The following is a 23,620-nucleotide window of genomic DNA, read 5'->3' on the forward strand; positions in this document are numbered from 1 at the left end:
GTGAAAATATGTCACTAAAATAAACACTAAGAAAATTTATCTTCTTTGATGACTCATAAAGTTATTTAGGGATTTAATATTAAAGGTTCACAAATATAAATTCTGGTTATTTCATTATTTGGCTAATGTCAAACTTTCTATTTGATTGGATAAAAAAAGTATTGATAAAATTCACTTATGAATAACTGAATAACATTCAAATTTTATCGGTATTCAGAGAATCAAGTTCCTAACAAAGGGATGATGGTGAATGAAATACTGTGGGCTTTTGTTGACTTTTTTATTGATATTAGATGATCTTTATGATTCTATAAAGTCAGACCACTAGGGAACCCTTCAGAGCACAGAGATTTTAACAGTAATACAGGCAAAATCAGTAACAGAATAATCTTTCAAATAACTCTGAATACCTATAGGTAGGTCTAGTCATTAAAAATAACTTGGAATGAATCAATTATAGCAAACATTGCCAAGTTTCAAATATAATCCCAGTAGTGGATTCCACCTTGTAGGAGTCACTGCATGAAAATAAGGTGGCTTTTAAGAACTAGCGCTGCATTTGCAAAACCAAAATAATACCTGCTGCTAAAGTTTTTTTCTGTCTCTACTGCTCACAATATAACTTAGTTCTATCAATAACACTTCTCCCTGTACCAAAGAATCATAGTTAGCAAGTGAAGGTGCCAAATGGAGTCTTGGTTCAAATGTTCATGTTGTATGACTTTATAGTAATGTAACCTTCTATTTTTCATTAACAGAGACATGAGACAGAATAGTTAATATAGAATTTTATCCCAAAGTATTGCAAACAGTTCTAGTCTAATGTCTCCATGCAGGCCCAAAATAAAATAAACAAAAAAAGTTGACAGGACAGCACTGATAAACTGATAAAAAAAATTGTTTTATTTGTAGCCAAGTTAGTTTTTTTCTTCAATAAAACCAGGCCACTTAAAGTACAGAAGTAAACACTTTGAATTTTATTTTCATAGACCCAATACCAATAAAAGAACTGTTTTAACAAGTAGTATATGCAATATAAACTTTAAAATAGTACTTACTGTCTAAACACACTAGTACAGTGTCTCTCTCCAACTGTGTCACATGGATGGAATCTAACTGCTGACTGCCTAAGAGGGAGAAAAGGTTCCCAGTTTTACAACAGGCTTTAACAAACTAGAACTCAGAAAATAAACACAAGTCTGAATTTTGCTGTGATTTAGTCTTTGAAATTAAACACATAAATTATATTTTGTCATGCTATCTTTTAAAAACGTATAAATCAGTTTAGGAGACATAAAAGAAGACCTAAAATGGGTAACTGAGCTGGGAAAAAACTCAGTATTACTTTAAATTAATATCTTGTCTGGTTCTAGAAAGATGAGTCATAAAAATAAAATGAAGTAAGGAGTAAATATGGGGAGGAAAGTAAAATGCATGACATACATGGGCTCTGTATTTTACATAGCCAAAGGAAGATGGGGAAACAAAATCAGGAGGGGAATTGAGCATCCTTGAAATAAAATTAAGACAGTGACTCAAAAGAACATAAGGATTAATAAAACTATGATCAGAGAGAAATTTTCCTGGTATTGGTGTGTTAAAAGGTACGTGGGATTCCTTTAGAAGGTGGACTCTGAGTAGCTATAATGAACAATATTATTAACAACATTTGTGCAGAATACAACTCCCTTCACTTTGCTAATACTCAAGGGCTGTGTGTCTTTCAAAATTTGCTAATAGATGTTGATGACAGTTTTGCAAAATGTTTTTGGTGAAACTATTTTAAACACTCAAATTGCTTAAATGGTCTAGCTGAATAGAAGAAAAGATTTTAGGGCTGGGGATGTGGTTCAGTGGTAGAACATTTGCCTGGCATGTGTGAGGCCCTGGGTTCCATTCCCAACACTACCAAAAAAATTTTCTTTTTAGATTAGTCATTCTTAATTATATCTCTCTGGATAGCCTTAGAATCTTCTCCTTTGAAAACTGCACAAATATAAACACAAAGTTTTACATATTTTGGTGTGTTTATGAACCTTTCAAAGGTGGTACATAATGAAGAATCCAGATCTACACATTGATAAACTGTTTCTCAGACAACACACCCAAAATAATTTTTATCAGTTAATCTATGTTCTTGCATTCATTCAACAAATATTTACTGGGTACTGATCATATGCTAAGTATCATCCTTGGAGAGAAGGATACTGAAATAACAACTATAATAAATGAAACTAAGACTAGAAGGGTCTCAGAATAAGACTTTTTGAAGAGGATCTCATTTTAATGTTGCGACTTTACCAGTTAAAGGCACTGTTACCTTCTTGATTCAACAATGAATAAATCTGAGAGTTGGGTCAACAATCACCTGTGAAAATACAGAAACCTAGGAAGGACAAAATGCTGGACCACAAAGGCTGCCTTATCTCTGCTTGAGGGTGACTTGAGTCCTGGCCCTCCTTAGGAAGTGATTTTGGGTATACTATAATTTTAGCTTGGATGATGTTAAAAGCAGGTAGAATAGGACACTTCAGAAATTAAAAAACAAAGAGCAAAACCTTAAAAAAAAAATCGGGAACTCAAACCTTCAAATTTAAAAGAGAACTCAATGAATGTCTAATCTTGGGTGATAAAACCTCCTAACATATCACACAGAAGAAAATGGATGCAAATAAATACTAGATTATTGTATGGAATGATCTACTCTATACTATACTAACCAGCAAAAGAAAAATTGGGGGGCTGGGGTTGTGGCTCAGTGGAAGTGTGCTTGCCTAGCATGTGTGAAACACTGGGTTCGATCCTCAGCACCACATAAAAATAAATAAAATAAAAAGGTATTGTGTCCATCTATAACTAAACATATTTAAAAAAAAAGAAAAATTAGGGCTGTTGGCTAAAAATTAACTTAGTTTTTACCTTTTTTGTTGGTTATTTATTCATTTGTTTTTCTGATTATGTGATTTTTTTAAATGAACTGATTGAAAGTTCCATTTTTGGGCAGTTAACTACATAATAGGGAGATATTTCTTTTTAGGCTGCTTATTTCTCATGATAATAAAGCACTATCATTTTATACCTTTCTGTTAGCCGTAGCAGGAGGGCATGCATTCTACCCAACTCAAACCACTGACCTAAAAAGAAAGGTGGGATGGTACAGAATGCATTCCTATTTCACCGTACTGGAAATCATGATTTGGTCCATAAAGAGAGTTCATAGTACATAGCTGGTTTGTACTGGGTTGTTCAACTTTCAGAAATTTTGTGAGCCTGTAACTTCAGGCTGGTAGTTTGAAATTGGCTATTGTGGTAGTGTTTATACAAAGAAAAACTACAACAAATGATTGTACCCAAAGACTCTGCTGTTAAACACTTATTAGGACATCTCTGGTTTGGTTTGTACTGATTTTTATTCTTTTTCTTTTTTTTTTCAAACACACTTTACCACTAAGCTACATCCCCAGCCCCCACACCAATTATTATTCTGAAAGTGACATTAATGTGGGTTTTATATTAGCTTTAAAAGTTGGAATATATGAGTTCTTATAATTTAGCTTCTGAATGATCCAAAGCCAAAAGATGTTTAATAGTAAGTATCAAATTTCTAATAATTGTAATGGACTTCTTCACAAGGTGGTAAAGAATATAAAACAGTAGTAAGTAATGAAATAGCCCTAACTACAGTTTACTTGACTTGCTGTATAAAAAATGGTCTAATAAACCTAGAATTATAAATGATAAAATAAAACAGTATAAAATGAATATACCAGAAATATACCATAAAAATAAAGATATTATCTCATTTCACATAATCTGTAAATTTAAAAAATAAAATTTCTGGGGGGGAAGGGAAAAAAAAGAAACATCATTACCCTATGTAAACGTAAAAAAATAAATAAAAAAAAATAATAATATATATGCAAAAAAAAAAAAACTGTTTGAAATATTTAAGAGCAAGGCATTCTAAGAAATAAATTCTTAAAATCCACAAAAAATAAATAAATAAATAAAATTTCAAAATTCTCTCTACTAGATATTTTGAAATACACTTTTAATTGTTGTTAACCATAGTTATCCCGTGTTGCCATAACATTAGAAATAATTCAGGGCTGGGGATATAGCTCAGTTGGTAGAACACTTGCCTAGCATGCACAAGGCCCTGGGTTCAATCCCCAGCACCACCAAAAAAAAAAAAAGAATTCCCCCTGTCTAACTTTATCCCACACCCATTAACCATCTTCTCTCCACTCCCCACCCCCACACCCTTAATAATCTCTGGTAAGTATAATTCTATTCTCTACTTTTATAAGAATAACCTTTTTGTTTACAAGTGAGAAAAATGTGGTATCTGTCCTTTTATGCCTGATTTACTTCACTTAAAATTCTTCGGTTTCATCCATGCTGCTACAAATGACAGAATTTCATTCTTTTTTATGGCTGAATATTTCATTGTATATATCCACATTTTCTATATCCATTCATCTGTCAATAAAATACCTAGGTTGTTTCCAAATCTTGGCTATTGTGGATAATGCTGCAATGAGCATGTGTCTGGAGGTATCTCTTTGACATACTGATTTTATTTCCTTTGGGTGTATACTCAATAGTGAGATTGCTAGATCATGTGGCAGTTCTAGTTAAACCTCCATACTGTTTTCCATAATGGCTGTACTAACTTATATTCCCACCAACAGTGTATGATAATTTCCCTTTCTCTGTATCCTTGCTGGCCTTTTTGATTTTTTTGTTTTCCTGACAGTAGCCATTTTTAACTGGGATGAGATGATATCTCATTGTGGTTTTAATTTCAATTTCCCTGAAGATTAGTGATACTGAACATTTTTTTCATTAAAAAACAATACATTTTTGGTTGATATGTTCCCATTTTGGGGGGAGGGTACTAGAGATTGAACTCAGGGGCACTCAACCACTAAGCCACATCCCCAGCATTATTTTGTATTTTATTTACAGACAGGGTGAGTTGCTTAGTGCCTTGCTTTTGCTGAGGCTGGCTTTGAACTCATGATTCTCCTATCTCAGCCTCTTGAGTTCTGGGATTACAGGCTCTATGTTCCAATTTTAAAGTTTGAGAATACTCTTTCCAATCTTTTCTGAACTTTCAATGAGACATGTCTGATTAACTCCTAGGCTAAACACCATTTTTAGGGAGTAAAATGGACAGTTAAATGGAAAATTTAAAGGTCAGATTTGAGAAGCTTCTACTGAAGTCTGAAAAGCATATTCAACAATTCTAAGAAGTGTGGGGAGAATGCAGAGATAAGATAAAAACCGAACAAAGGGAAAAAAGGTAACTCTGCTTGAGAAGCTGATGAAATTTTAAGAGCAGCTTAGAAAATATAATTATTTAGTATGTCCAAAGATTAATTGGTAACAACTCAAACCTTGAAAGTCAGGAATCATTAAAATTTTCCTTGGTAAAATAATTTACATAAAATTTCCTCTGGCAGACAGAGATCATAAACTACATGTACATAATTCCTTAGTCTTACTTGGGAAACTATGTTCTAAATTTTTATTTAAAAGAGCCCACACTGGTTAACTTAACAGTGCTTCTTTTACATACGAAAGCATCACCATTTCAACATAAGGTAAAAAACACTCACCTGCACCAATTTCAGTAAACCATGAAGACGCAGAATTCAAATTGATTGTCTCAAACTGAACTACTTGATTTGATTCTGTGCCTTTACTAATAGCTACACAGACCATAGGGTATTCCTGTTCTGGTATCACCAGCATTTCAAAAACGTTCAAAGGACTTGGTAAAGGAAAATCAAAGTGCTGAAAAAGATAAACAATAGAATTATTATTTGGAAACAGTCTCCCCTGTCATACTGCTATTGAAAGAAGTCAATGCAAAGTCTTCAATTTTCTTTTCTTTCAGTATTGGGAAGTGAATCACTAAGCTATATTCCCAGTCCTTTCTATATTTTTAATTTTTTTTTTTGGCAGTACTGGGGATCGAACTCAGGGCCTTGGGCTTGCGAGGCAAGCACTCTACCAGCTGAGCTATCTCCCCAGCCCTCTATATTTTAATTTTGAGACAGGGTCTAAGTTGCTGAGGGTCTTGCTAAATTGCTGAGCCTGGCCTCAAACTTATGATCCTCTTGCTTCAGCCTCCCAAGTGGCGAGGATTACAGGCATGTGCCACCATACATGCTTTCAATTTTTCTGATTTATCTAATTCTATAAAGGCCTACCTCTAAGACGACAATGATAAGGATGAATGATCTATACAAATGTGTTTTAGAGATATTTATGGCTGTGATGGTTCTCTAAATTTATTAAGTAACATATGTCAAAGAGGGATCTTAATAAGAACACAAAAACCCCCAAATCAAATATGTAATAACTACTACTAACTATAAATGTGCTGATCCTAAACAGTAGTAATGCGATTGTATAATTTTACTTTAGTTATATACTAGTCTTTTCCAAATAAAAATGTAAACAAAGTAATATATACCTTTATCAACATGAATTTCTGCATTGGTTCATACCACTGAAGTAAAACAATTCCAGACTGTAAAGCTCCACAGAGGTATTTATGTCCTGTATAAGGATTTCTAACTGGAAAAAAAAAAATTAACAACAATAAAACCAGATACACAAGGAACACTGAATACCTTTATGTGAAAATACAGTTGAGCTAAAAGCAACAACTGAGTTATACTCACCTAAAAGCTAACTTAGCTAAATAAAGGCAGTACTGGTTCAAGGGAAAAAAAAAATGGAATGTGATCCTAAATCAATATCAAAATATGGATGGAAGAAGAAACTATTGGAAGTAATTATTTAGCTGTTAAACTACTGTTTCTGTTAACAAGGATGACAAGACAAAATAAAGATGATGTCTTTTTGTTTTGGTTTTGTTAGCCTTTCCTTTCATATTCTTGTCTCAGTTTCAAATTATATACGTTTGTTTCTAACCATCCTTAACATTCTAGGTTCTTAAGGATATGAACTTTATAAAGAACAATATTTTCAGCACTAAAACATCTACACTAATACACAATCCAAAAAGTTGCTTCTATGTACACTGACTAAAAGAATAGAGTGTGATAAGGTCTAAGGACAACTGAAATGCATGATTTCACTTTTGCCTTAGCAGTTTTCAGTTGTCTACTTAAGGCAAGATGAAAATAATTCTTTGAGTATGTATACATTAATTCATCTTGCTTGAACTTCCTTTCTCAAATCTATAACAATTCTTATTGGTCTTTTCGTTTCCCCAACTTGATTCCCATCAACAATAATATACATTCATTATAAGGACAGTAATCTGCAATAAGTTCCATGTACTACTTAAGTATGTCTTCAACTGTAAGGTTCTTGAATCTGTTGAGTCAGGTATGAGAATCTGGTGACAGATTCAGACATGATCCTCCCTAGGAAGATGCTCACAAAATGTGCTTATGCAGTCATGTGCTGCACAACATTTCAGTCAATGATGGGCTGCATATAAAATGGTGGTCCCATGATTATATTGCCAGGTGACATCTTAATGTGTATTAAGTACAAAGACAAAATCACCTAATGATTCATTTTTCAGAATTCATTTCCATCACTGAATGACACATAACTATACATATAGAACATTTGTGGTTAAATGTTTTTGTTCTAGAGAGTATGGAAAATGCTTTCGAACTATTACCTATATTGAAGATTCATGTATAAGCTCACTGATCAAACAAAGAATAAATAGGAAATAAGGAGCCCATGATCTAAAGACACTGGATCTGGACCTGAGTCTAGGTTCTATTTCTGTTACTTGTTTGTGACATAATCAGTGTCAGGAGTTGTTTAAGTATTGAGATAAGATAGTTATATAGTAAAGAATTTAACCTTCCCCAAAAAGAGGTCTGTCCTCTACTCTGCTCTTAAGAAATAATTTCCAAGTCTTTGGAAAGTCATGCTAAAGGAGTGACTTTGTCTGAAAGCCTCAGGTCACTGGATAGTCCAACAGTATGATTTAAGGTGGCACTGGCAACACCAGATAGTCTTAGTATGAGGGCTGGTCATGTCAGAAAGAACAGCAATGTGACTTAGGGTGGGGGTTTTAAGTCATGCAGTATGAGCTGACCTCTGGAGCGGTAGTACATTAGATCAGTCATGTGGGAAATCAACCAAACCTTCATGACATAGCCCCCAATAAAAACTCTGGACACAGGCTTGAATCAGCTTCTCTGAATCAGCAATGCTTGCGTGTACAGTCACATAGTGATGCTGGAAAAGTAACGGCACTGGCGTCCATTAATCCATAGGGAGAGGGCAAGAGAAGCTCCATGTCTGGTACATTTTCCTGTACCTTATCCTCCTCTTCTCTTAGCTGATTTTAACCTGTATTCTTTACCTAGAATAACCTGTAATCATAACCATGAATGCAACTTTTTTCAGGGAATTCTGTGAATCCTTCTAGAGAATTTTTGAAAGTGAGGGTACTTCTGGAAACCCTAAAACTTTCAACTGGTATTAGAAGCAAGGGTGGTCTTGTGTGGACTGTCCAATTTATATTTGATGAAATTCCTGTAATAATGTTCATAAAGAACCAGTAATAACTGGCAGATGGTAAGTGTTAAATAAATGGAAGCTAGGATACCAGCAGAAATGTGGCCTCAGGGACTATGGTGAAAACTCTCAGAACACTAAGCAGTGGGAAAACATTAAGGCTATTATCTCTATGCACTTCTATACCATGTCACTCTATACATTCTTGTGCTTCATTGGCACCTTAACTCTTATTAAAAAACCAACAGTCCTTCTTATTTATTTCTGTAAGACTTAAAATAATTTTAAATGTTAAAAGATCTAACCATCCAGATTTGGTCATCTACTCACCTATACAACATTTGTGGCAGCCTTTTGTATCAGGAATCTTGGTTGTTAAAGCAAACTTTCTGAAAACATAAGACAGTATAAATGTATTCCATTGCAGTGGTTGTCTTACCATGATTTATGAATCAGTTGCATCAAAATCAGATAGCAAGAAGCTTTAAAACAACTGTCTTGGACTTTTGACTCCAGACTGATTTTAGAGGACTGCAATAGGGCCCAAGAATCTGTATTATAAAACTTTCAGGGTTGATCCTCATGGAAAATCCAATTTAAAAAACATTGATATTTTGCATTCTGGATGACATGCACTTTAGTGTAAACTACCTTTCAAAATTGAGGCAAAGGAAGTTTTCTTTTCCTTTTTTTTTTTGGTGGCACTGGGATTGCACTCGGGGTCTTGCACATGATAGGCAAGTACTCTGACCACTAAGCTACATCCCTAGAGATTGATTTTTTATTTTGAGACAGGGTTTTACTGAGTTGCTGAGGCTGGTCTCAAACTTGTGACCCTCCTGCCTCAGTCTCTCAAGTAGCTGGGATTCAAGTACTGTGTGCTGGAGATGCACTGATTTAAAATCTCCAGACCAACTGGCATTCAGCAAAGACCCTGGAGCCCACCTAAGCCCAAACCCTGTCTCCAGGAATTCAGCCTACTGGATTACCTCTCTTACTCCAGCAACCCAGAGGGTGGAGCTTCATGCTCCAGAGAACCCATCTAAAACTGCTAGGAGAGGCACTGAGAATCTTTTGAACTCCAACAGAAAGAATTCTTAACTTAAATTCATCAAGATTTTTTAAAAATTCTTTTCCTCTGTTTAATTGTGACTTTTATGATACATGCACATTTAAATATATTTATATTTGTTTTTTTCCTCATTTTTTCTAGCATTTCTGAAGCCAGTTATTTTTCATGATTTACTTTTGATATTTGATTAGTATATTTTAGTTTTGGTTTGTATTCTTTTATTTTTAATTAAAAAAATTTACTTGATATATATTTTTCTTTTCCTACCTGTTTCCCTTGATTCTCTTTTCTTCTGCTAACAATCTCTATTGTTCTTTCACTGTTCCTTTAATTTTTTTACTTCTTTTTTCCCCTTTCTCCTTCATAATCAACACACCCTGTATCACTTCTCTTCTCTTCCCTGTTCACCATTTGAAATTATAAACCCTTTTGCAAACGTGCTGTTTTTATTGTAGGCAATAAATAACTGATCATATCATTTGTTTATTGTGATAATTAACACTGTAGACATCATTGTAGGGAACTATTTGGTTTAATGCTGTGTATTGTTTACACTGGTGGTTGTTATTATTTGTCTCCCCTTAACAGTAAGGTACTGGAAACCTTCAGGGACACTCTAAGGCCACAGGGTAGAAACTCTACTGCCTTAGATCCATACTGTTAGATGGGCAGACACACAAACAAAATGAAAAAGCAAGGGTACAAACTGCCCCAGACGAATCAAGATAATCCAATAACAGAACCCACTGACACCACCATGGAAGAAATAGGAGAGAACAAATTTAGAATGTACATAGCTAAACTGATCTGTGAGGTAAAGGATGGTGTAAGAAATGAAATCAGAGATAAAATAAGGAAGTGAAAGATCTCTTCAATAAAGAGACAGATTTTGAAAAAAAAGAAAGCAGAAATTCTCAAAATGAAGGAAACAATAAACCAAACTAAAAATTCAATAGAAAAGTATCACCAACATGCAAGACCACTTGGAAGAGAGAACCTCAGGCAATGAAGACAAAATATTTAATCCTGAAAACAGAGTTGACCATGGAGAGAAGACATTGAGAAACCATGAACAGAACTACCAATAACTATGGAATAACATGAAAAAACCAAATTTAAGATTCATTGGGATAGATGAAGGTGTGGAGATATAAACCAAAAGAATGTACAATCTTTTTAATGAAATAATATCAGAAAATTTCCCAAATCTAAAGAATGAAATGGAAAATCAAATAAGAGAGGCTTACAGGACCTTAAATGTGCAAAATTACAACAGACTCACATCAAGTCACATTATAATGAAAATGCCTAGCATATAGAATAAGGATAGAATATTAAAGGCTGTGAGAGAAAAATAGCAGATTACATATAGGAGGAAACCAACATGGAGCTCAGCTGATTTCTCAATCCAGATCCTCAAAGTTAGGATATCCTGGAATAACATATACCAAGCTCTGCAAGAAAATGGATGCCAACCAAGAATCTTATATCCAGCAAAATTAAGGTTCAGATTTGAAGATCAAATAAAAACCTTCCATGATAAACAAAAGTTTAGAAGAATTTGCAACTAGAAATCCTGTACTTAGAACATCTTCAACAAAACATTCCATGAAGATGAAATGAAAAAAAAAAAAAAAAAGTGAATAGTCAATCAAAGGAGAAACTAATTCAAATTAAAAACTAGAAATAAACCAAAGGACTGGGAATACAAATCATATCTCAATAACAACCTTGAATATTAGTGGCCTAAACTCATCAATCAAAAGACACAGATTGACAGATTGGATTAAAAAACTAGACCCAACAATATGCTGTCTCCAAGAGACTCACCTCATAGGCAAAGACATCTACAGACTGAAGGTGAAAGGATGGGAAAAGATATCACTCACAAGGATCACATAAACAAGCAAGGGTTTCTATACTCATATCAGATAAAGTAGACTTCAAGCCAACGTTAATCAGAAGGGACAGAGAAGGCCATTTCATACTACTTAAGGGAATTATACATTAACAAGACATAGCAATCATAAATATTTATGTCCCAAACAATGGAGCATCTACATACATCAACAAACCCTTCTCAATTTCAAGAATCAAACAGACCACAATACAATAAAACTGGGTAACTTTAACATGCTTCTGTCACCACTGGATAGATCCTCCAAACAAAAACTAAATAAAGAAGCTGTAGAAGTAAAAAATACAATTGATAATTTAGACTTAACAGACATATGTAGAATATTTCATCCATCAATGACTGAATACACTTTCTTCTCAACAGCACACGGACTTTTCTCTAATATAGACCATGTTATGTAAGCCATCACATATGTTGGCATACAACTGTAATATTACCTTAATATATTTTTAGCATCTGTAGGGTTATTTTGATGGTTCCCTTTCCACTGATAATAATTTTTGTGTTCTTGCTTTCTTCTTGATTAGACTTGTTAATTTTTATCAAATTTTAGTTGTATTATTTCTATTCTATTTCATGTATTTCTGCTCCTACTCTTATTTTTTCTTGCCTACTACATAATTTGAAAATAATTTGATTATTATTCTAGCTTTTTTCTGATTCAAGTACTTTAAGTTATAAATGTTCATCTGAGTATTGTTTCAGCCCAGAGATCCTGATATTTTAAACTTTTATTATCATTTAGTTCAAACCACTTTTTATTTATTTTTCTCATACTTTCTTCCTTGACCTCTCAGATAGCTATAAGTGTGCCATTTAATTTTGAAATAGTTGACATGTAGTGACATGTGGGGTGTGGTTCTATATATATTAAGGTGACTGATTTCTAATATAATAAATTGTGCAGGAAACAGTCTGCATGATTTCAAATTTTAAAAAAGTAATGGAAATACTGTTATACTAATTGTATTGGTTACATACATGTTGAAACTGATCAAACTGCATACTTCAAATATGTACATTTTATTGTACTTCAATTTTACCTCAATAAAGCTATGGAAAAAAATGAAAAAAAAAAGGTAGCTGAGATTACAGGTGTGCACCACCTGGCCTAAAGTTTTTTTTTTTTTTAAAGTGGGCAAGAAATCCTGGTTGATTTAAAAATAGACATGAATTCCCCTCACTCCCATCAGAGTCAAGATGGTACTCTGTACCTTGGCAGTATTCGGTCTGGAAACCTGTGGGTCTGAATGTGGGCAGCTAATCCTGGTTTTTTGGCTTGTTCAAACAAGGCAATAAGATTATGGGAGTAGAGTTGAAACGTTTTTCCTATAAAAGAGTAACATGTTATTTTTCTTAGAATCATTTCCAGCAAAGGAATACATTTTCAGGAAAAAAGGATATAATTACCTTCTAAAATGAGGAGTCCAGTAATGTTCAAAGACCAAGAGAAAAGAAAACAAAGCAAATAATCTCAGTTAAAGTCATTTTAAAAGTAATGATAGGTAAAATAATTTTTTAAGTGAGCACATAATTCTGTTTCATAATACGCAAACTTGGTATATTCTGCCAAATAAGTGATCTGGGCAGAATATATGTAAACTCTCATGAGGCCAACAAAGAGAAGGAAATGATTAGATGCTGATGTACAAAACCTTTAATAATTTTAGTAAAAAGTGGAAATTTCTATAAAACCACTATTTCTCTGGGATAGATCATTTATTAATAATTCATCAAATTATCTTGGATTAAAACTAATTGTGAATGAAGTCAAATAAAATGGAATGAAATTGTAAGAAAAGTAAAATAAACCAATATTATAAGCCAAAATAAAAGGATAAATGGGGTATGTTTTTATGTAATAAAAACATTAGCTGTGTCAAGCAGGGAGAGACATGGTAACTATCTCCTTTTGATTCCTCATTATATATGGTGTGGTAATATAACAATATAAAACAGTATTTATCCTTTAGTTAGAAAAAAATGTATACATACACACACACAATATTATTTACTTCTACACATAATCTTAGCCTAACAGAATTCTCTTTATTTTCTAAGAATAGAAACATTCTGGTTCACATACTGCCTCTCTGTTTCTCCTATATACACAGTTATCCAGCGAGCCAGGCAGCTAAACCCACATGTACATGCACAGAAAGTTTTCTCCTGTTGAGCTCTGCTGTCTATCTTCCTCCAGTTTTATAAATCAATTTAACTAGAAGACAGGAAGAACTAACTTATAAACTAACTTCCTGTGCTTTCCCATAGTTATTTTGTAAATATATATGATGCATCCTATGTAGTTTTTAAGTTTATTTCTGAAGACAATTATGACCAAGGTTTAAAAGCAGTGAGAGAGAGAGAGAGAGAGAGAGAGAGAGAGAGAGAGAGAGAATTAACTTGGACAGAACTGGATTTAAGTTTCTTCCCACAAAATAATACAGTATATTAATATTTGCTAAAATGAAAAAGAATTTTGGGAAAGTGTAACTAAAATCAAAAAGATTAAGTATTCTTTTGATTACCTCTACTTTTTAGAAGCCATTTATGCACAAACAAAATGCTCTCCATAAACACTGTCAGTAGCTCAAATATACAAATTTCTTAAGAATTTACTAGAGAGAAATAATAATTTCTATTTTGTTCTCTACTATCAGAATGAAAGCAATCAGTAAACCTCTAGGAAGCAATTTAAATCTAAAATGTAAGAAGATATTGTTTGGAAGGTATGAATTAAAACCCATTTTTGTCTTATCATCCCATATGTAGAACACCAATAAAATCTGAAGTTGAGCAACAAATATATCACTTATGGAAACTCTGAAAACATGTTTGAATATTTACTATGTTTGCAGAATTGAAAATTTGAGATGTAAAGGGAAAAAAAAAGTTTAAAAATATCCACTACCACCGACAACCAAAAAAGAAAAAAACCACAATAACCAGAATTGGAATAGGTTGCTCTGGAATTACTTGGTTTAGGAACCTTTAAAACATCAGTACAAGTTAGTTAATATGTGGTTCAGAAAAACCTGAATGCCACCACCAAACATCTGCATAAGACTTCACAGTTTAAGCACTTTGGATTTCAATTCGTTTAACCCTCACAATAAACTAAAAAAACTGTTACTGGGGGCTGGGGTTGTGGCTCAGTGGTAGAGCACTTGCCTAGCATGTGTGAGGCACTGGGTTTGATCCTCAGCAAATAAATGAACAAAATAAAGGTCCATCAACAACCAAAATAAATAAACAAATAAATAAACAAACAGTTACTACCCCATCACCCTCATTTGACAAATAACAAAACTGATATTTTCCAATTCCATCCATTTATCTGCAAATGCCATAATATTATTCTTTTTTATGGCTGAATAATATTCCATTGTGTATATATACCACAGTTTCTTTATCCATTTATCTGTTGAAGGGCATCTTGGTTGGTTCCACAATCTTGCTATTGTGAATTGAGCTGCTATAAACATTGATGTGGCTGCATTACTGCAGTACGCTGATTTTAAGGCCCTGGGTATAAACTGAGGAGTGGGATAACTGGATCAAAAGGTGGGTCCATTCCAAGTTTTCTAAGGATGCTCCACACTGCTTCCCAGAGTGGCTGCACCAATTTGCAACTCCACCAGCAATGTAAAAGTGTGCCTTTTTCCCCACATCCACGCCAACATCTATTATTGTTTGTGTTCTTGATAATAGCCATTCTAATTGGAGTAAGATGAAATCTTAGAGTTGTTTTAATTTGTATAAGCCAATCCCCAAAAACCAAAGGCCAAATGTTTTCCCAGATAAGTGGATGATGATATATAATGGGGGTGGAGGGGTGGGGAGTGAGAAAAGAATGGAAGAACTTTATGGAGAAGAAAATGACAGGGAGGGTGGTATGAAAAATGGTGGAATGAGACAGACATCATTACCCTATGCACATGTATGATTACATAAATGGTATGAATCTAAATCGTGCACAACCATAAAAACAAAAAATGTACCCCATTTGTGTACAAGGAATCAAAATGCAGTCTGTAAAAAATAAAATAATTTAAAAAAAACTGAGGCTAAGAAGGTAGGTGACTTGCTGCAGTTCACAAAGAATAGTTCAATCTACTTCCTGTCATTCAATTGTTAATATCCAATGGCTGGGGTTGTAGTTCAGTGGTGATGCACTTGACTGGCATGTGTGAGGCACTGGGTTTGATCCTTAGTACCACAGAAAAATGAGTAAAATAAAATAAGGGTATTGTGTCCATCTACAATTAAAATATTAAAAAAAAAAACTATTCAATGGATGGGGAGGCTATGTGGAATGGAATGGCCACAGGTGATACTCAATGTGCTACCCAGCCCTCAGGTATTTAGAAGCTTGGGTGGTCTTGGAAGAAAACATCTCCAAGTTCTAAAGTTATTATGATACAGTTACATAAAATCATAAATAACATTTTGATATAGTATATACTAAAATTTAATTTGTCTGCTCACCTATGGTTTATTCTTTATTGTCAAATACATACCTGATAATGACATCAAAGTATTATTGATAACATACAGCCAAGTGCACTTCCGTGGAAATAACTAAAAAGAGAGAGAGAGAAAGATAAGTCATGTAATTTTTATTTTCTTATCCCCTAACCTTCAAATTCCAACATTCTAAACTAGTACTGCTAGAGATGCAGCTCAGTGGTAGAGCGCTTGCCTAGAATGTGGAAGGCCCTGAGTTTGATCCCTAGCACCACACAAACCAAATAAATCAGTTCTATAAAAATAACTATTTTCTATCTTTCAGTGAGTTACCAAAATTTTAGGAAAAAAAATCAACAAGAACATGTTAAGGGTCCAATGTCAACCTTTTAAATATTTAAATCATAAAAATTAGAATTGGAGCCCATAAAATTGATAAAAAATTAAGATACTTCTTTTATTCAATTTGTCCAAACTAATTTTTTGAGTTAAAATACCTCATTACCTGTTCCATAGTTGCCTCATGTAGTTCATTGAGATTCAATGTGTAAATACCATCTTCAGTTCCAAAAATAATGTACTGATCTAAAACAGTTCATAAATTATGTTCATTATCATTTTCTGAAATAATTTACTAAAGTAATAGTTTTATGTTGTAATGATATTAAGAGACAGCCAACCACCCACCCAAATTACTTTTTAAAAATCATGCCACCTTCTTTCCTCAACACTGTTCTTATTTTTTAAGATAAATTTTGTTATACAAACTCATTCTGAATTTATCTTACTACATAATCCCTTCAATGTCATTTTTATATTTAACATTTTCTGTTATAGTAACCATTTTTGTAAGAAACTTCAAATACACGTAAACGGGAAAACTGCATTAAGTATAAATTATAAATCATGACACACTACAATGAGCACACCAAGAATTCAGATCTTGGTTTCTAAATACTGTTTCTACTAAAAAGAGTCAGGGTTTCTTGGAGAAAAAGTCTGAGTCCTAGTCTGGGGAAGGGAAAGTATAAGATGAACCTAGGAATCCTGCAGTGCCAGAAAGTAAAGAAGTGCTCAAAAAATGATTAGGACACTTTAAACAAAAACTTTAGGACAATTTAAGTGTGAAAATAAATAATAGTGATGAATCCTATTTCACTGAATGAAATTAGAATTTATAAGTGCCAACTGATTAAATGTAACATGCAATCTTGAATTAAATGTTGGACTGGGGAAATAAAAATGGGGTAGAGACTAAGGAAAACACTATTGGGAAAATAAAATTTAAACATGGACTTTGGATAGAAAAGTCAGTGACAAGTTCCCTGATCTTTATCATTGCACTGTATTATCTAAGAGATGATTTCTTTTCCATGGTGCTGGGGATTGGACCCAGAGCCTTGGGCATCCTTAGACAAGTGCTCAACTGCTGAGCTAAACCCCTAGCCCAAGTGATGATTCTTGATGCTAGGAAATACACTGAAGCAGAGGAGCATTATTCTCCAAATTATTCTCAAGAATTTAGGGGAGAAATGAATATATAGATAGAAAATGGTAAAAGGAATAGGGCAAAATGTGAAACAACTGATGATTTTGAGCATATATATATATATAGTAGTTTCTTGTTCTATTTTTGTAACTTTTCTGTAAGTCTGAAATTATACCAAACACAAAGTTTCAAACACAAAAAAATTTCCTTACTATTGAAAAACTTTTCTTATACTTTCTAACAGTGGCATTTAAAGCAGATCATTTCAAAGCAATTAAAATAAACATTTCCTGTACCCCTTTTACTGCCTACTCCTGTTTGCTAATTGCCATATACTCAGTAGGTGCTTTCCTTTCTTTCAAGGTGAGCATTAAGGGAACTCATATTACAAATGATTACAATGAGAACCAAGGGTGTTAAGCTTGTTTTCCAAGTCCCCTGGTAATGAGAGCTGCAATTCAAACTCAGACTATTTGATTACACATTTTTGCCTGTACATATTATGCTTCCTCACTTTAAAAATATAGTCTAAATTAAGAAAAATAAGTATTTTGACATCATTTCAGACTTACAGAAAAGCTGTAATAGTATAAAGAATTCCTGAATACCTTAACACAGATTCCCCAAACTCTGAACATTACCACTTACACTTCATCTTTTCATTCTCTCTCCCCTATGTGCATTTTGTTTTCTGAGCAATTTCAGATAAGGTAAGCACAAAGTCCCTTTGCACCTAAATATTCCAGTATGTATTTTTTTTAACAAGTTGTATTTACCCAGAGAATATTTCACAGGAAACAATACTGTCCTACTCTATAATTATTACGGGTTGAGAATATAAATTGTCCTTTTACAGTACTGTCCTTTTACAGTAAAATTCCAAATTAAGGATGCATCAATTTTGATATCTCTAGTCTCCTTTAATCAAGAATGGTTCCTACACACTCTTAAGATTTAATGTATTAAACCGAAACCCTAATTATCTATTTAGGTTGTCACAGGTTCCTATACCATTTATTCTATTCTCTAAGATTGTATTTTTAGAGTAACAATCTCAGTTCACCGATTATAAAGATCTATTCCTATAATAAATAGTTTATTGGAGATGCATAATATTCACTAGTTTTACCTTTTGTATCAGGATGTATCCAGGATGTTGCACAATTAATTTTCAAAGGGCAGCCATCAAAAACTTTTGAAAAACATGCTCCCATCTTATTTACAAGAAAGAAATATTGTATTATTTGATTATATAATTTTAAATATTGTTAGAAAAGTCATTATGAAATGTTAAACTTATTTCATATACATGTGGTTTTACCTCAAAACCAAAACACATATTTTAACATAATTTAACCCATTCTACCAAGAGAGTCTCATATTCTTCCCTTTTATAATCTACTATTTTAGGGCAAAAATAGCAAATTTACCAAATATCTACATGTGTCAGTGATCTAGGAATTTTAAGTTATACTTTCCTTTAGGACTAACAATTACAAATGTGACACAATGGACAACTGTATTCAGTAACATTACAGTGATTATAATGGCAGTATAATTCCAGAATGATCATAATGACGAAAAGACTAATATTTACATATCAGACCTTTACTGAATAAAAATGTACAATTTATAAAGCATCCCATTCACATGACTGGTTAAACTACCACACAGGTTGAGAACAAGTGTAAACATAAGTTTACTGTACATAGGCCAATGTGAAAATGGCTTCAGGGGTAGAAAGATATTTAAGCCACATAAGCAAGAGCACACAGTCCTATTAACATCACACTAAAATTAAATTGTTCTTTTCAGGTTAATCTGAGAACCCAAGTGCCAGTATTATAAAATGAGAAATTCTCTCTAAATTCTAACCAATTCACTCAGTAGGGAACATGATTTGATCCACGAACTATCCAAATGCATCTAATACCTTTATATTTTATTATATTATTAATTTTAATGGCTCACTATAACATGCCCTATAGCAAATCTACTTCTGCTGATTCTAAAGAGATTAAAAAATGACAAATAGGTCATATAAAAATATTCCTTACCAGCACTTTTGGGGTGGGTGGTAGACCATTGATGGTTGGTTTCTGTGGAAAAAATAATTTTTAATACCATAAGACCTCCTGAGCCTCAAAACAAAATTAAAACTTGATCCATTCAGATATTCAGTTATTTGAATTTTTTTTTCTTTCAGAGAGATGAGGACTTGCTATATTGCTCAGGATGGCTCTGAACTCCTGGGCTCCAGCAATCCTCCTATGTCAGCCTCCCAAGTAGCTGGGACAACAGGCATATACCATCCCATTCTAATCTGCATACACAAATTCTTAAATTAAACAGACTCCTCCCCTTTCATGATAAACACAGTATTAGTTACGATTAATTGCTAAATGCCTATTGTACCTACAGGGAAGTCTCGCTTGTCCTTTTTTCGTGGTAACTGTGGTGCTTGTGCTGATCCTTCTGTATTTTCACTAATCAGTTTTGAAACACCATCACCATTTCCTAAAGAGAATCATGGTTAAAAGTTGAATGACCACACAAATAAATACACCCTCTGAAAAACAATTTGTCCTTTCTCCCATAGCTTGTCTTCCCCTTTGGTGATTCTTATGGGAGAATATTTTCTACTGTCGGATGAGTTATTTTGGGTCCCTTTCTCTAGATTCTGCAGTTGTTGCACTGTATCTTTAGCTGTGCTCTTAACCTATGAAAATGATGAACGTCTTTCCATAGTGTGGGGGAAAAAGAAACCTAATGTACTGATACTGATATTCAAGGCCTTTCCCAATTGAACTTTACTACATTTTCAGTTCCTACCTTCTCTTTAAATATCACACTTTCTCAATAGTGGAGTGTACTTAAAGACACAATTGTCAGGATTTCCTGCTTCAGTGCATTTACTCTTCTTTCTTATTTTGCATAAATGCCTGTCAGCACTGGCTTCACCCACTGAAGGCTCATCAAGCCCTTTACTATGTTCTCTCTTCTCCATCCTTACCTCTCTCAGAAACCTCAGGTATTCTATTAGACAGTTATTATTTTAGGAGACTCTCATACAAGCTATCTTTTCTAATATTATGTGTACATAGGTATAACTTCTGCCACAGTCCCTAATCTCCAGGAGGGCAGGAACAAGTATTCATCCTCTAGGTCCTATAGTATTTATTTATTTTTTAAATTTTGAGACAGGGTTTCACTAAGTTACCAAGGCTGGCCTCCTGCCTTAGCCTCCCTAGTCACAGGGGTTACAGGTGTGCACCAGCATACCTTGCTAGGTCCTATAATATTTAATAAGGGTTCAAATTAGGGTTGAAGTAGACAGAATTTATTTATAGACCATCTATATTGAATTAAAGGACTTAATAAAGCTTTAAATTGTAATAGGACTGACTAAAGAAAAAAAGATAATTCTTTAAAACAGGAACAATGTGGCTTTCTTTCCACTTTGATTTATTTACCCAGATGACAGTATCTAGCCGTATGCACTGGAGGGCTGCTGACACTGCTAGCCATACCCATAGAGGAAGACTCTGCTACAGGACCACAACTTGGGCTACTCTGTCTTCTGAGAACTTGAGGAGCTCTGTTCTCTGAATCAGGGCAACGTTTTACAGTTGATGACTTTTCTTCATCTGGGAGGCTGTCTTCAGGGTAACTGTTTATCCTTGGCTAGTAATTAGAAGACAAAAAAGTACTGTGAAAAATCTAGATACAGAATTTAGTTATTAGGTGTTGAAGATTTTAGGAGATAGGGGATGTACTTTTCTTCCTAGTGTACAGTTCATTTTGCTACACTAAATGAGCAAAGTAAGCAAGAGTTGAGTTTTGTGTAGGGTGAGAGATAGGGGTTTAGTTTCATTCTATTGCATATAGTTTTCCAGTTTTCCCAGCACCATTTGTTGAAGAGGCTATCTTTTCTCCATTGCATATTGTTGGAACCTTTGTCTAGTATGAGAAAATTGTATTTATTTGGGTTTGTGTCCATGTCCTCTATTCTGTACCATTGATCTACCTGTCTATTTTGGTACCAATACCATGCCGTTTTTGTTACTATTGCTTTGTAGTAGAGTTGAAGATCTGGTATTGCAATACCCCCTGCTTCGCTCTTGCTACTGAGGATTGCTTTAGCTATTCTAGGTTTTTTATTCTTCCAGATGAATTTCATAATTGCTTGCTCTATTTCTGCGAGGTACATCATTGGGATTTTAATTGGAATTGCATTGAATCTGTATAGAACTTTAGGTAGTATAGCCATTTTGACGATATTAATTCTGCCTATCCAGGAACACTGGAAAGCAGTGTGGAGATTCCTCAGAAAGCTTGGAATGGAAACACCATTTGACCCAGCTATCCCACTCCTTGGCCTATACCCAAAGGACTTAAAATCAGCATACTACAGAGATACAGCCACATCAATGTTCATTGCTGCTCAATTCACCATAGCCAGATTGTGGAACCAACCTAGATGCCCTTCAGTTGATGAATGGATAAAGAAACTGTGGCATATTTATACAATGGAATATTACTCCGCAATGAAGAATGATAAAATTATGGCATTTGTAGGCAAATGGTCGAAATTGGAGAATATCATGCTAAGTGAGATAAGCCAATCTCAAAAAACTAAAGGACAAATGATCTCGCTGATAAGCGGATGAGGACATATAATGGGGGGTGGGAGGGGCTAGCATTAGGTTTAGGGTTAGGTTTAGAGTTAGGCTAAGGAGAGCAGTAAGAATGAAGGAAAGAAGGACTGTGTAGAGGGAAAAGAGGGGTGGGAGGGGTGGGAGGGGTGGGGGGGAGGGGAAAAATATAATAAACATCATTACCCTATGTAAACGTAAAAAAAATAAATAAATATAAAAAAAAAAAAAAAAAAAAGCAAGAGTTAAGCTACTGTCCCAACACAACTCTGAACTTAACATGTGATTTTTTAATCAGCTCAACTCCAAACTGATAAAATTTTTATAACCAATAAAAATGATATAAACAGGCCATAAAATATTTAATAGTAGAAAACAAGAACAAATGACTCAATGAAGTATGACTACTGAAATGTCAAACTACAGTAATAAATGAGGATGATAAATCATCCATGCAGTCAAGTATTTTCTCAAATGAGCATTGACCTATTTTTTTTTCTTTTTCTAATATTTGTTTAAAATATTCTGTTTCTTAGTGAGAGCAGTAGAAGAAGGGGAGAGAAAGGGAAAGTTTTGGGGAATGAAAATGACCAAATTATGTGCACATATGAATATATCACAATGAATCCCACTATTATGTATAATTATATTGTACTGATAAATTTTTAAAAAAAATCTATTTCTTGTGAAATCTTCTTTATTATATATTTTACATTTTCATGTCCTTCTGAAGAAAATTGTATTCATCTAAAATATATTTAAGAAACTTCTGAACAAAGTCAATAAAATTATTTTTTAAATTTAATTATTAAAACAGATTTAGGGTTCAAGGTCCTTAAATAGCTCACCTTAGGAGGTAGGGGAGGTGGTACTGCACGTTTTGAGGTTGATCTAATACAAACATGAAAAATACAATTTAGATGGTGATAAATGACCATAACATATAACAACACTACTATTTACATGTACTAAAAGACAAACAGTATGAGGAAAACCTAACACCTCATACAGTCAGAATGTACTAGTGTTATAAAACAGATATAATAAAGAAGATGTCAAGTCTTTACTTCATAGTTATGCTTTGATATATTTAATTTGTATAAAAACTAAATTAAACTTACTAATAAATGATAAATTCAAGATAGGGGTACAGCTCACCCCTAGCATGCTTAGCATACACAAGTTCCTGAATTCAATCTCCAGCATCAAAACAAAAAATAAAAAACAAAAACAACAAAATTCAGAATTTTAGAACCCATAAAATTTAAGTGGCTAGATTATCAAACTACTTGAAGTATGGTACTTAGACCAGTGATAATGGCACCACTTGAGAACTTTTATAAATGAACCCTTTCAACCTATTGAATAAGAATCTGTATTTTAATGAGATCTCCAGATCAATATGTAAATCAAAGTTTGAGAAGTACTGATCTAGCCCAGTGGTCACACATGTTTATCTAGTCACTGCAAATAACTGGGAAGCTTTCAGG

General features: G+C 33.6%; 1 protein-coding gene across 3 annotated transcripts in view; it reads right to left on the reverse strand.

The window, feature by feature from the left end:
- The window catches only part of Map4k5 (mitogen-activated protein kinase kinase kinase kinase 5), a 99,050-nt gene that overhangs the window by 9,184 nt on the left and 66,246 nt on the right, over window positions 1-23,620 (reverse strand). For 2 of the 3 annotated variants that reach the window (XM_047539044.1, XM_047539042.1), the window contains 13 exons: window positions 22,979-23,021; window positions 20,949-21,159; window positions 19,895-19,992; window positions 19,533-19,574; window positions 18,605-18,689; window positions 16,492-16,571; window positions 16,040-16,100; window positions 12,930-12,932; window positions 12,734-12,848; window positions 8,860-8,918; window positions 6,488-6,591; window positions 5,625-5,802; window positions 1,059-1,127 (listed from right to left, as the gene is read on the reverse strand). In XM_047539044.1, the coding sequence (XP_047395000.1) occupies window positions 1,059-1,127; window positions 5,625-5,802; window positions 6,488-6,591; window positions 8,860-8,918; window positions 12,734-12,848; window positions 12,930-12,932; window positions 16,040-16,100; window positions 16,492-16,571; window positions 18,605-18,689; window positions 19,533-19,574; window positions 19,895-19,992; window positions 20,949-21,159; window positions 22,979-23,021 (1,148 nt within the window). The remainder of the gene's footprint in view (window positions 1-1,058; window positions 1,128-5,624; window positions 5,803-6,487; window positions 6,592-8,859; window positions 8,919-12,733; window positions 12,849-12,929; window positions 12,933-16,039; window positions 16,101-16,491; window positions 16,572-18,604; window positions 18,690-19,532; window positions 19,575-19,894; window positions 19,993-20,948; window positions 21,160-22,978; window positions 23,022-23,620) is intronic. The other variant, XM_047539043.1, reaches the window with a different exon arrangement.

This window comes from Sciurus carolinensis, chromosome 2 (genome assembly GCF_902686445.1).
Source record: "Sciurus carolinensis chromosome 2, mSciCar1.2, whole genome shotgun sequence".
Taxonomy (NCBI): domain Eukaryota; kingdom Metazoa; phylum Chordata; class Mammalia; order Rodentia; family Sciuridae; genus Sciurus; species Sciurus carolinensis.